Source organism: Delphinus delphis, chromosome 3 (genome assembly GCF_949987515.2).
Source record: "Delphinus delphis chromosome 3, mDelDel1.2, whole genome shotgun sequence".
Lineage (NCBI taxonomy): Eukaryota > Metazoa > Chordata > Mammalia > Artiodactyla > Delphinidae > Delphinus > Delphinus delphis.
The window spans coordinates 13,348,826-13,362,239 of record NC_082685.1 but is presented as its reverse complement, the minus strand read 5'-3'; the positions used below and the strand labels follow the sequence as shown (position 1 = coordinate 13,362,239).

The window sequence follows — 13,414 nt, the reverse complement described above, 5'->3', positions numbered from 1 at the left end:
GCCTTTAACTCAAAATAATCAATCTGCCAGAGCAGCATATTTTGCGGTGGCATGTTCTGAAAACTCCTTCAACAGAAACACCCAAAATCACAGGTCTAGACGTCAAAAGCTGTTCCTCCTGGTGGGCACTCAATTCTTAATGGATTCTCCACTGCTTTTCAGCCAGTAAACCAGTAATCCATTGATAGAGATTGCCAAATGGTCAGACCATAAAGCCAAATTCCCAGTCCCTGATGCCTCTAATGCTGGTGACATTACCCATCATAAAAACATCAAAAACAAGGCACCTATCTAGAGAGAGGAAAACACAGATGAGAAAAATAGAGAATCAGCGAGATTCTCTTACCTCTTGGAGTTGCCAGGGCTTCAGCCACCATGAAATGCACTTCTCTGCTGAAAAAGTTGACCTGACTCTGTTTCGTGAATCATAATTTGACTTTTCCCTCTCTTTTAACCATTTTGGAGGTTTTCCACAAAAATGCAGTAAAATCTGGAACCTGGAATACCAGACTGAGTTACTTGACAGCAGTAGGAAGTGTTGAAGGATAATTTTCCCAAAAAAGGTAAAAATCACGACTCTCATACAGAAATAAAAATGAGCATGTGTTAAAAATTGTTAACTCGTTGTTAATAAAGGGAACTAACTGGTCAGGCGTTAAACCCATTTCAAAGAAGAACCAAACAAGACAAAACAAGCACAGTAAAATGAATGTGCAAATGAAGGCAAAAAAATGGGGGGTGGGCATCTCTCCACTCAGCAGAATTCATCTGCATGTCTATAGGGAAGAATTATTTTTCCCTGTTATCAGTTATAACCACAGGGTTTATAAAATATCTCCCATAGAATCAAAATCAGAAAACCCTGAAGGGTGTCCTCTAACAAAGAGGAAAAAAAATTTTTTTGTAAAGAGTCAAATAGTAAATAGTTTAGTTTTTGCAGACCATACAATCTTTGTTGCAACTGCTCATTGTAATGAGAGTAGACAATAAAGAAACAAATGGGCATGACTGTGTTCCAACACAGCTTTATTTATGGATTCGGAAATTTGAACTTCATATAATTTTCACACGTCCCAGAATATTATTTGGATTTTTTCACCGACCAATTAAAAAAGGTAAGAGAATTCTTAGCTCGCGAGCCTCACCAAAACCGGCGCCGACAGGATTTGGCCCACAGGCTACAGTTTGCGACACCCTGTTCCTGTAGGTAACGCATAGATTTCCATTGAAACTCACATTTTCCCCTCCAGGAACACAGGAAATAACAAGGTGATAAAACTGTCCCTGCAGCAACACAAAGTTGCTGTGAAATGTCTTAACGCACGTCATGTGCCCAGAACAGTGCCTAACGTTTTAATTATATTATTCTTGAACTGAGGTCAGATACCCAGCAGTCGTCAGGACCAAGGTCAACGTCTACACAAGGATCCCAGCGGCCTGCGCGCGCCGCAGAACTGTAGCCCCGCCCCCACTTTCTCGAGTCTCTGCGGGATTGGACTTCCGCCCCGGTAGTCATGGCCACAGTCCGATCCCCTTTTCAGGAATTTCGGGAGAATCTGGAAATCTGGAGGGCAACTACAAGAGAGAACTCGGTAGAGTTGTTCACGATTGGCCATCTCAATGCGGGACGCAGGACGACAGTCAGTGATTTGCTAGCCTAACGATAGTCAGCGAGGGTCTCCGATTGGCCAGTTCAGTACTGGGCAGGCAAATAAGGGTGTGGAGACGGTTACCCATAGGCCAGAGCTGATAGGGGCGGGAAAACGAGGTTAGAACGACAGCAATTGGCATGCCCGGTGTGACGCGAAGCCCATTTGCGATTGGCCCGTAAGGCGCGGAAGGCGGTGTGCGGCTTCGTTCGGCAATTAGCCTCTAGACGGGATACCGACTTTTGATTGGCTAATACCTCTCGGGGCGGGCAAAGTGAAGAGGCAAGCGGTCGGCGATTGGCTGCAGTGATTTGGGGACGCATGCAAATCACGAAGGCAGCGTGCGATTGGGTAGCACGGCGCGAGGCGGGGATCCGGGACGCGGGGTGACTGGAGATTGGCCGGCATGGGCAGGGCGGCCGGGTGTGCCGGTTCCTAGGTCCCGGCAGGCGATGGCGTCCGGCGGCTGGTGCTGGCTGCGCGGCCTTTGGGCCGCGGGGCAGCCCCTGTTCCAAGGCCGTGCGTTGCTCGTCACCAACACGCTGGGCTGCGGCACTCTCATGGCGGCCGGGGATGGAGCGCGCCAGTCCTGGGAGATCCGCGCCCGGCCCGGCCAGAAGTTTGACACGCGGCGCTCAGGTGAGGGGGCGAGTGCTGCTGGCCTTTGACCCCAGAGGATCTTTGGCCCCAACCTCAATTCGGAGACCTGTGACCCGGACCCGCGTGCCGTGACCCATGACCCGTGACCTCAGTCCCTGGCAAGACCCTTGACCTCAGCGTGCACCCTACACAGCCCCTCGCTGATCTCTGTCCCCTCCCCCCTCGGGGGTCTTCATCCCCTATCATACGTGGGGTTTCTGTTCGCTCCCATCCTGAGGGTCAGGTCCCCGCCCAACCCCTGGTCCGCTTCCCTCTCTCTTGCACTGAGAGACCTAGCGTTGGGCACAGGATGCTGCACCCGGGGTAGTCAAGGGCGCAGCGTCTGGCCCCAGCCAGCCTAGGATCGCGCCCTGGTCCCACACTTCCCTACCCGCTGTGCCTCTGTTTCCTCCTCTGGAAAGCGGGGCGATGGTAGAACACTCTGCCACGGTGGTGAGGGAATGAGGGAAGAAAATGCAAACGCAGCTCTTGGAATGGTACGTGGCAGCGGGGCTAGTAATGGGTTGGGCTCTGGGAGAGTGTCAGGCTTACCCAGGTCTTAGGGAGGGAGTGAATTGGGGGCTTTGCTGGCCTAACATGCACCCCCTGACTCTTGGACCGCCCACAGCGAGCATGTTTGCTGTGGGCTGCAGCATGGGCCCTTTCCTGCACTACTGGTACCTCTGGCTGGACCGCCTGCTCCCTGCATCTGGCTTCCGTGGCCTCCCAAACGTCCTCAGGAAGGTCCTCGTCGACCAACTGGTGGCCTCTCCCATGCTGGGCGTCTGGTACTTCTTGGGTAAGGAGCCCCGTGAGCTTGGGCTTTGCTCCTCATAGGTCGGGAGGGACAGAGCCAACTTTGTGTTAAGGATGTGGAGACCCATTACTGATGCACCTCCTGAAGGCTGGGGTACGGTGGTGATAGGACAGACCCAGTGGAGGCAAGTGTGAATGGCAGAATCACAGAGAATGATGCTAAATGTAGGAAGGATGAAGACAGTGTCTGATGGGGCTGCCCTGGACAGTGGTTGGGAGAACGTCCCAAAGGAGAAGACACTCAGCTGAGACTTGAAGAAGGAGCCAGCAGGCAGGGGGAACAGCCCATGCAAAGGCTCTGAGGCTGGAGGAAGGGGAGCTGAGACTGACGTTGACAGGGCACAAGCATCCTAGGACCGGTAATAAACTAGCCTCAGCCTCAACAAGGGTGTGTGGCGTACGCATCCCTCAGGGTACGCGATTATTCACGACAGACCTCTCTCCTCTCACTTGCATCCCTCAGGGTACGCGATTATTCACGACAGACCTCTCTCCTCTCACTTCTCCCCGACTTGACTTGTTCTGTTGTTTAGCCACCCTGCTGTGCTGCCCTTCCCACTGCAAGGCTTTTAAATGTCCTGTTTCCTCTGCCTGAGACACTGTTCCTCAGGGGTCCTACCCCACCCGCTCTACTGTCGGTACTCCGTACTCCCCAGCCTCTGACACTCTCATCTCTTGGTTTCCTTCCTAGGCCTTGGCTGCCTGGAGGGCCAGACCCTGGGCGAGAGCTGCCAGGAGCTGCGGGACAAGTTCTGGGAATTCTACAAGGTGGGCGTGCCTTCCCAGGCCCCGCCTATCCTTCATCTCCGCCCCCTTGCATCTGTCCCTCCTCTCCCTTTCACAGGCACCCCCTTTCAAAGCCCCACCTCTCACAGCCACCCGGCCCCGCCCAGCCCCGCCTCTCACTGCATTCCACCCCTCCCCGTAGACTGACTGGTGCGTGTGGCCTGCTGCGCAGCTGGTGAACTTCCTCTTCGTGCCCCCCCAGTTCCGAGTCACCTACATCAACGGCCTGACGCTGGGCTGGGACACATACCTCTCCTATCTGAAATACCGGGTAAGCGCAGTGGGCAGACCAAGTACCCAGGGGACTCCTGGGGGGCCACATGTGTGAGCCCCAAGTGGCAGTACAACTACGCTCCAGGGTGCGGGTCTCTTGTGCCCGCGACAACCTGCACCCCATGGTGGGTGGGTGGGTTGCTGATCAATAGCGGGGTGAAGACCAAGCCCACATCTTCTGTCTGATGTGACCTCGGCCAGGTCCCTGCCGCATCTGTCCGGCAAGGCTGACCCCAGCCCTGACGGGTGGAGGAGGGTTCAGTGAGGAGCCCAGAGGGATGAACAAATGCCTGTAACCAGATCCTCTTGTGTGGACAGATCCCAGGCCCCCCAGCGCCCCCAGGCTGTGTGGCCCTGGGCACTGTGCAGACTGAGCTGCCCCACACTGCCACCACATGCCAGCCAGGGCAAGACTGACCCTCAGCTGACCAGCCGCCTGGGCAGGAAGGGGAACGGACTGCTGGGCCCGGTCCTAGGCCCACCCTGATTCCTAGGCATCCGGTTGGGCTGCCCCTTCCAAGCCCACTGCCGGGCCTCTGTTTCTCCATCTGGAACACAACCATGAAGATGGACCGTCATCCCCCAACCCTTCTGGGAGAGCCTCAAGTGACTGGTGACAGATGTTCCACCCTCAGCACTGGGCCTCAGCCAGCCAGCTAGTACCAAGCCCTCAACACTCCTGCGGGCTGGACTCTGGGACCAAGGTGGGGACATCGCCCATACACTTGGAGCAGGGCCCCCAGAATTTGGAGCCTTGGGTGGGGTGTGTAGCCTCCAGTCTCATCCTCTGTTCGTGGACTATGGAAGTACAGAGAATTAAATTCTCTTTGTAATTGAAAATCTTGTGGATGAGCAAAGCCAGCACTGGCAGGCCAGCGCTCATAGGGACACTGTGTCGTCATTCACTTTATTGGGTGTGTGTAGTGTTGTCATGACATCTCCTGGGGGGACTGGGGGGCATGTTTGACACTCATGACATCAGAACAGGTCTGGTGAGAGGTGGTGTCCCAGGGTGGTGAATATCCACAGCAGCCCCCACCCCCCTTCAAAAACAGGTACAACCTTGGGGGCGAGGAGCCAGGCGGGCCATTTCCTGGCTCTGACACACCCCGTGGTCCACGTCGAGATGCCTGCAGTCACCTGGACCTACCGTGTCACAGCCAGGAGGCTGGCAGGTCTGGCTACCTTGCATCATGCAACCAGACTGCCCTGGGGTGTCATCCGGCCCCCACTTAAAAACTGATAACTGTTGATGGGGGTGAATTTATAAAAAGGTGGGGTCTGGAGAGAAGGGTGAGTGGTGAGTTCACGGGGCCACGACACGCCACTGCAGAGCGGGAACAGGTCTGTATGTACAGGGTGGGGCACGGAGCAGGTGGGGTGCCCGAGCCCCTGGGGGACATCTCCAATAAATAAATAAATAAATAGCTACGATAATAAATAGGGTGATGGGCTAAATCAGGGCAGGGGACTCACGCCCATGGCCAGTAGGGGCCCTGGCTCAGGCCCAGAGGGCGGGGCCAGGATGGGGCGGGGCAGCTCTCAGCAGGCGCAGTCCTGGTGGGGGGGCGCCTGCTGGTCCGTGAGCTGTGGGCCCTGCTTGGTGCCCGTGACTGCAGGATCGGCTGTGTCCAGTGATTCGGACATCTTCTCGCAGATGACATCCACCAGCCGCTCAAAGGTCTGCTTGACATTAATGTTGTCCTTGGCGCTTGCCTCAAAGAACTCGAACCCTGTGGTCAGGGAAGGGAGGGGTGAGAACCCTGGTTCCCCCATGCCCAGAGACACTTTTCTGAGCGCAGGTAACACCTGGAGATTCCAGTGCCAACTGCATGTTAAAGGCACTGACAGGTCCCTTGGGGAAGCAACACTGGACTGAGTCAGCCTTTATTTCCTGCACTCCTTTCTTCACCCTAAAACTATCCCCTCTCTTTGTCCCCAGAGCCCTGGTAAGACCCACTTCCCTGCTTCCACCATCCAGCCTGGCCCTGGCGGCATCTGACATTCAGACCCAGGCCTTCCCCTGCTCACACACTCTCCATGGCTCCCTATTGCCCTCTGAAAAGTCTGGCTCCTCAGCTTGTGCTTCAGGCCCTGCGAGATCAGCCATATTTCCTCCAAGTGACCCTCATGTTGCAGTCACATAAAACTTTGCCAAAAGGATCTTTCCCACGTCTGGCCTTTGCCCACACTGTTTCTTCTGTCTGAAAGACCTCCTTTTTCTTTAAGTACCAGATCCAAGGCCCACTTCCAGGAAGACTTACCTATGCCAGGCAGAGCCTGGCTCCCCCAGCTGAGGTCCTTTCCTCTCTCACAAAGCTGGAGGCCTCTCAGGGGCCCAGCAACACCCAGCACAAGGCTGAGCAGTGAGAGTATCAGAATGAATCAGAAACTTCCTGCAGAGCAAACTCCTAAGCATCCATCAGACTCACCTCAAGGGGCTTCCCTGGTGGCGCAGTGGTTAAGAATCCGCCTGCTAATGCAGGGGACATGGGTTCAAGCCCTGGTCAGGGAAGATCCCACATGCTGCGGAGCAACTAAGCCCGTGCGCCGCCACTACTGAGCCTGTGCTCTAGAGCCCGCGAGCCACCACTACTGAGCCTGCGTGCCACAACTACTGAAGCCTGCGTGCCTGGAGCCCGTGCTCTGTAGCAAGAGAAGCCACTGCAATGAGAAGCCCGTGCACCCCAACGAAGAGTAGCCCCCACTTGCCGCAACTAGAGAAAGCCCGCGCACAGCAGTGAAGACCCAATGCAGCCAAAAATAAATAAATAAAATAAATTAATTTAAAAAAAAAGAGACTCACCTCAAATGGCCCCTGGATCAAGGCCAGCTTGCAGAAAGTATGAATCATCTGGACTCGAATCCTGGCTTTGCTGTGAGACTTTGGGTGTGTCTCCTCCCCTTTCAGGGCCTCAGTGTCCCTCTCCTAGCCTGTGGGTGTCCAGCCTCGCTGGGTACTCACCCAGGTGGTCAGCCAGCTGCCGACCGCGTTCCGACGACACCACCCGCTCATCCTCCATGTCACACTTGTTCCCCACCAGCAGCACCTGGGCATTGTCCCATGAGTAGGTCTTGATCTGGGTTGACCTGGAGGAGGTGGTGACAGAGGAGGGTTAGGGCTTGGAGAATCTGGGCTCTGCCCCCCTCTCCCCCTTCCCCCCGTCCTCCCCCAACTCCAGCCCCCACCTCCCATTAATTCTTTAATTCTTGAGGGAGGCAGGCTCGATCCTCCTCCCTGTCTTTGTCCTGCCAGGAACACTCTGCAGGTGTCTGCTCCCACAGTTCACTGCTCTTGGGAGTCCCTCTTTCAAGCAGCTTTTCCCATCCTTCCCAGATACCCCCCACCCCCAGAGAAGGATTCTCGCTCTTAAACAAATTCAAACATTTTCTCAAAATGTATCATTACTCTAGTCAGAAAATGTCAATGTTTATATCCTCTAACCTATGCAAACTGTCTTCATATTTTCTGTCCCTCCCAGATTCTTTTTCCTTTATGTTTACAGTTTCATTTTTCCACCTGAAACCCTGCTTCCCATTATTTTGAGCTGATGCCACACTGTTTTAATGATTATAGATTGATAGCAGGGCTGGGACCCCAATATTGTTATTTACATTTCTGCCAAGCGGCTGGGGCTCCCTGATCTCTGTCTGTACCCCAGGCTTTACACCAAGCCTAGCTCAGAAGACCATCTGTGAGCAGGTGGGGGCACGCTCACCAGTCCTGCACCGCATTGAAGGACTCCTCGTTGGTGATGTCGTACATGAGGATGAAGCCCATGGCGCCCCGGTAGTAGGCTGTCGTGATGGTCCGATACCGCTCTTGCCCCGCCGTGTCCTGGGGAAGAAGAGACAGGGTGTCAGAGAGGGCACACACGGAAACTCCTCAGAGTGGGTATGAACTCTGAGATGGTCAGGTCCAGCGCCCTCGAGGCCCAAAGGAGCAGGGGCTTGCCCAGAGGCACAGTGGGTCAGGGAGAGTGAGCTGGCTGCCTGCACTGGGAATGTGGTACCCAGTCATCCTAAGGTACCTACAGAATCGTTCCCTCATTCATTCAACACACGTGTACCTGTGCCACACCCTGTGCTGGGCACTGGGGACACAGCTGTAAACAAAATGGACCAAAATCACTGCCCTTGTGAAACTGACAATCCAGTGCAGGAAACAGACAATAAACCTGTGAAAAGGTAGAAAATGTATCGTCAGAGGGTGGCGAGGACTGAGGAGAAAAAAGCCCGACAAGGATGGGCAGCGTGGGCTGCCTTCAATTTTAAACTTGAAGGATGAGGGAGGGAACCATGTGGGGATCAGAGGAAGGACGGTCCAGGCAGAAGGCACAGCCCGGGCAAATGCCCTGAAGTGGGACTGCATTTGGTACATTTGAGGAACAATGAAGAGGCTGAGACAGAGATGGAAGGAGACAGATGAGATGGGGTAACAACAGGGGCAGACTAGGCAGGGTCTGGCTGCCTGGAGGGGTGCAGGTTTTGCCCGGAGTGAGGTGGGAGCCGCGGAAGGACTGTGGGCAGGGAACGAGCAGTTCTGACTTGGCATTTGGCAGGCTTCCTCAGGCCTCGGGGGCGTTGAGGACAGTGGCCAGAAGACCCTGACGGAGGAGCCTGCTCCTGTCCCAGGGAATGAGGTTGGGGGTCAAGATCCCTCTGAAACCTGATATAGACACACATGGAGGAACTTGAACACGGGGAAACTGAGGCACCAAGCAAATGATGCATCTGATGATGTCAGGGTCAGGAGAGGACCCAGCATTTGCTCCTTCCCCACCCCTGAAGAGCACTGATTAGGCACTGATGGAAGAACAGGGGCACTCTCTTCAGTGCCTCTAGCCCCTTGTACACAGTAAGTGCTTGATAAATGCCCAGTGTGTAATGAATGAATCTAGACAGGAAAGAAATAGGCAAAGCTGGGGCTGCTATTCTCGGGAGGGAGAGTGATGAAGCCAGAAGCCCCCCAGCTGGACCCACCCAGATTTGCAGCTTGATCCTCTTATCGTTTCGGTAGATGGTCTTGACCTTGAAGTCAATGCCTACAGTGCTGACAAAGGCAGGCGTGAAGGAGTCGTCTGCGTAGCGGAAGAGGAAAGACGTCTTGCCCACGCTGCTATTTCCGATGATGAGGATCTTGAACATATAGTCGAAGTTCTGGTCCGAGGACTCCTTCTGTCCATAGCGAGAGTCTGTGGCGGATGCCATCTGGGGGTGCGGAGCGTAGACGAGCGTGAGGGGTCTCCCTCCACCCCCAAACACTCAAGCCCAGGCTCAGGATGGAGAGCTCCCAGAGAGGGACGGAGGTTACCCTTATCCCATCAGGAGCCCCAGTAGTAACGGTGTAGCCCACGGCAGAGGGCGGGCCATGACCTTGAAAGGCCCGAGGTTTCAGGGGAGAACCTCAGAACGCAGGGGATGGAGACACCCCTGCAGCCCCCTCCAGCACGCCTGTTCCCCAGGTCCGGCTGTAACCTAAGCACTACAGCTGCGCCTGGAGGGGTGACTACGGCCGGCCCCGCCCCCCATCAATCATTCATGTTCCTCAGAACTGAGCCACGCGGGCGCACGTGCACACGCGTGTACGGTACCACAGGGACGCGTGTCCGCAGTCCTCCTCCCAGACTCCCAGGCTGGGAGAGCTCGGGCTGAGACAGCTACATCACGTGATAGGAGCGGGGCGTGCACACGCTCACGTGCACACAGCAGGGCACACACTCGGACACGCTCGTGCATATCTGAGCGTCGAACACACTCGGTGCACGGGACAGAGCCTGTCTGCTCACCGACATGCATATACAAATGTGCAAACCCACCCGTGCTCACTGCGTCCTCCACCCGTGCAGCCGAGTACACGTCACCCACACGGGCACGCATCTCCGTGCACATATGCACATTGCTGTGCACGCACACGCACAGTCCACGCGTCTCCCTCCACATGCCTGAAACACGCACAAATTTGGATCGGGACCTCCAAGGGGTCACACGAGAATACCCTGGTACACAAGCAAGGGTACACACAGATCCGCCCGCACAGGCGGGCGCGCACACGCGTGTGCACACCACACGCACGCGCACGCACGGAGCCTCCCGCGCGCACAGCTTCCCGCAAGGCACTGGTCTCGTCTCCCCTCCCCCTCCGCCGCAGAGCCGGGGGTGGAGGGATGGGGGTGGGGGGTGAGGATAGGGCAGGTAGAGGAAGCCGGGGCCCTACCCCTCCCCAGGCTCGCGACCGCCGCATCCTTCCCCTCATTTAACGCCGGCCAACTTCGTCCCCCTACCCCAGCCCATCAGTCAAATGAAGGTTATGTATGTGCTCCGAGAGGGAGCGCACCGGACCGTCCGGGAGCTCACCTTGCCCTACACTGATGCGGCGGCGACCCTAGCGGCAGCGACTTTTTTGGCAGCGGCGGTGACAGGGCCCCCAGTGCGCTGATGTGGGGCTGCGTGTCAGCGGAGGCGACGGCAGCGGCTCAGGCCCCTGCAGTCCGCGGTGACGTCCTGCACAGAGGGGCGGGGCTTCATATGCAGATGAGGTCGTGACGCCATTCTGGGGAGGAGCCACAGATGGGGAGGTGGTCCACGGTCGCACGCAGAGCCGGGAGGGGCGGGGTTCTCACGCAGATTGACATGAGAATGGGGCGGGGCCCAGCGAGCTCATCCAGTAGCTAGCAGAAGCGGTGCGGGAGGGGTGGAATCGCCTGCCGGCTCCACCTCTCTCCAGCGTTAGGGAGGCGGGGCTACGAGGCGCCTCCTCATTGGCTTAAGTTCTCGAGCGACGGGCTAAGTAGCCAATCAAAGATTGTCACGCCCTCCTCCTGTCCAATGGCGGTTCCCGAGCGGTTGAAGGGACGAGAGGTTGAGGCCTGGGCTGAGCCTGGGTCTTGTGGGGGTGTTCCCCTTCCCCGCCCCCATGCACCCAGGTCGGAGACTCAGGAGGTCCCCTTTCAGTCCAGGGTGCTGTGACCTCTCCTTAAACCCTTCCTATTCCCAATTTCAGAAAAGAGGAACAGAGGTTCGAGAAGATGCTCCACGTCTCCTATTTATTGGGTTCAACATAAGTAGAAAAGAAGAAAAAGCGGAAATAGGGGTCAAGATAGACTCCGTCTAATTTCAGCTGTAAGACCCAAAAAGAAAGAAAAAAAAAAAAAGAAAGAAGAAATTGGGATCAAGAGAGTCACCCTTCCCCACCAATTTCCAGAAAAAAGGAAGGGGCTAACGAACGCTCCAGGAACCCCTTTCCTTCCTGCTCCCCATTTTCCAGAGAAAAATTCAACGAAATGCAGGAAGTAGGGCAGAAAAACGGCCTGTCCCTTAAACTCGCAAAGTCTGCGGTAAAAAACCTGGGAAACAGGGAGGATACGAGCGAGATTCAAAGACCCAACAATAAAGACAAGGGGTGGGAGATGCTTTACTCCTCCCTGGTTCCTGAGTTTAAAAAGACAGGGACAGAGAGTCCTCCCTCCTCCATCCTGGCAAAATGAGACTCAGAGATGGAGACTTTGGGGTCCAAGGTGACCTGTCACATCCGTCTTCATGTGAAAAAGTCAGAATTGGGGGAGAGGAGGAAGAACGAGACCTTGGCCTCCATTCCAGGTCTCTGCCCTGACCCCAACTCCGGTCCCCACACCCGGCAGGGGGCGTGTGGCCCCAGGAAAATTCTGATCTCCCTGATTCCTCCTCAGGAGACGAGGGGCGGGGCTTGTATTTTTTATAAAAAGCTCGCCAGCTGCAGAGGCGCCTAGAAACCAGAATAACTTAGCGCCTGGAGGCCGCCCACTCCCCCCACCCCCGCCCCCAGCGCCCCGGAAGTGCGGAGACGTCCCTCCAGCTCTCCTTGCAGTTGGGAAATCTATTTTTTTCTAAGGATAACATTTTTGTCCCTCCTCTTCACTCAGACTATAAAAGTATCACAAACCCACTGCGGAGAGCTGGGAAGATTCAGAAAAAGATAATGAATAAATATAAATCCACCTCCAATCTCTCCCCACGGGAAGACCAGCAGTCGAGTTCCCGCTTTGGGGTGGGGGATGGGGGGGGTCCAGGCGCTGCCCAGGTCGAGGGGAGGTCGTGCAAGGCAGCTAGGCTCCCTGACCTTCCAAATGCATGCTTCCGGGTTTGTACGTGGGTGTTGACCGGAAATACCCACTTATTTTTTTTCCCAAAGGGTAAAGGCCCACACCAATGTATACCAGCTTCTGCACAAAGGATTTTGTATTATATTTTATTTATGTATTTAATCATTTATTTATTTGGCTTCGTTGGGTCTTCGTTGCTACACACGGACTTTCTCTAGTTCCAGCAAGCAGGGGCTACTCTTCGTTGCGGTGCGCGGGCTTCTCATTGCGGTGGCTTCTCTTGTTGCGGAGCACGGGCTTTAGGTGCACGGGCTTCAGTAGTTGTGGCACGCAGACTCAGTAGTTGTGGCGCACAAGTTTAGTTGCTCCACGGCATGTGGGATCTTCCCGGACCAGGGCTCGAACCCGTGTCCCTTGCATTAGCAGACGGTTTCTTAACCACTGCGCCACCAGGGAAGTCCCAGGATTTTGTATTTTAAAATAAAAATAATGGAAGGATTTATTGTTAAGAATAAGCATAAGGCTCTGGAATTAGGGATGGTCGAATTGGAGGTGAGGACTACAGACTTGAGGGGAGATGTTCTGTGTGGTCCGAGCAACAGAGCTGCATAGGAGAAGGGCCCTAAACCCTCTCAGATCCCATCCACTACCTCATCTTTCTCCTCTCCCTCCTCGAGGTTCCAGGTGCAACCTTGCCTCAGGGCCTTTGCACCTGCTGTGTCCTCTTCCCCAGGTATTTCTGTGCCTGGCTCTCTCATCCCCTTCAGATCTCCAATCAACACCCACCTCCCTCCAGAAGTTCTGATTTCACCATGTCACCTCCTATCATGTCACCATAGTTTTCCTTCCTGATACATCCCCATTAGAAATGATCATGTTAACTTATTTATCCAATAGCCAGCCGTGAGCTTTGACAGGCGGGGATCGGTGTCCCCAGCACCTACACCTTTGGACACAGTAGGTGCCCTGTGATGGTATGACATGAACAAATGAATGATTGGAAGGAGCGTGACTTTGGCCACTGAGGTTAGGGAAGACCTCTCTGAGGAAGTGACATTTGAGCAGGAATCTGAAGGAGGAGAATGAGCTGGCCACTGGGAGAAGTGGGGGAACAGTGCTCCAGACAGCAAGAACAGCAAGTTCAAAGGCCCTGAGGCTGGAACTCACTAA

At 55.1% G+C, this 13,414-nt stretch overlaps 2 protein-coding genes across 2 annotated transcripts; one reads left to right on the top strand and one right to left on the bottom strand.

Moving 5' to 3' along the window:
• The first annotated feature begins 2,055 nt into the window (after positions 1-2,055).
• Positions 2,056-5,003, top strand: MPV17L2 (MPV17 mitochondrial inner membrane protein like 2). The gene is made up of 5 exons (XM_060008059.1): positions 2,056-2,288; positions 2,917-3,087; positions 3,796-3,872; positions 4,033-4,161; positions 4,482-5,003. The coding sequence occupies exons 1-5, from the start codon at positions 2,102-2,104 to the stop codon at positions 4,578-4,580; spliced, it is 663 nt and encodes a 220-aa protein (XP_059864042.1). The 5' UTR covers positions 2,056-2,101; the 3' UTR covers positions 4,581-5,003.
• Positions 5,004-5,042: 39 nt separating this feature from the next.
• On the bottom strand, positions 5,043-10,678 carry RAB3A (RAB3A, member RAS oncogene family). Its single transcript, XM_060008058.1, has 5 exons — positions 10,521-10,678; positions 9,147-9,374; positions 7,883-8,001; positions 7,129-7,253; positions 5,043-5,896 (listed from the first exon to the last, which is right to left on the bottom strand). Exons 2-5 carry the CDS (start codon positions 9,372-9,374, stop codon positions 5,706-5,708), a joined length of 663 nt encoding a protein of 220 aa, XP_059864041.1. The 5' UTR covers positions 10,521-10,678; the 3' UTR covers positions 5,043-5,705.
• Positions 10,679-13,414: the final 2,736 nt, after the last annotated feature.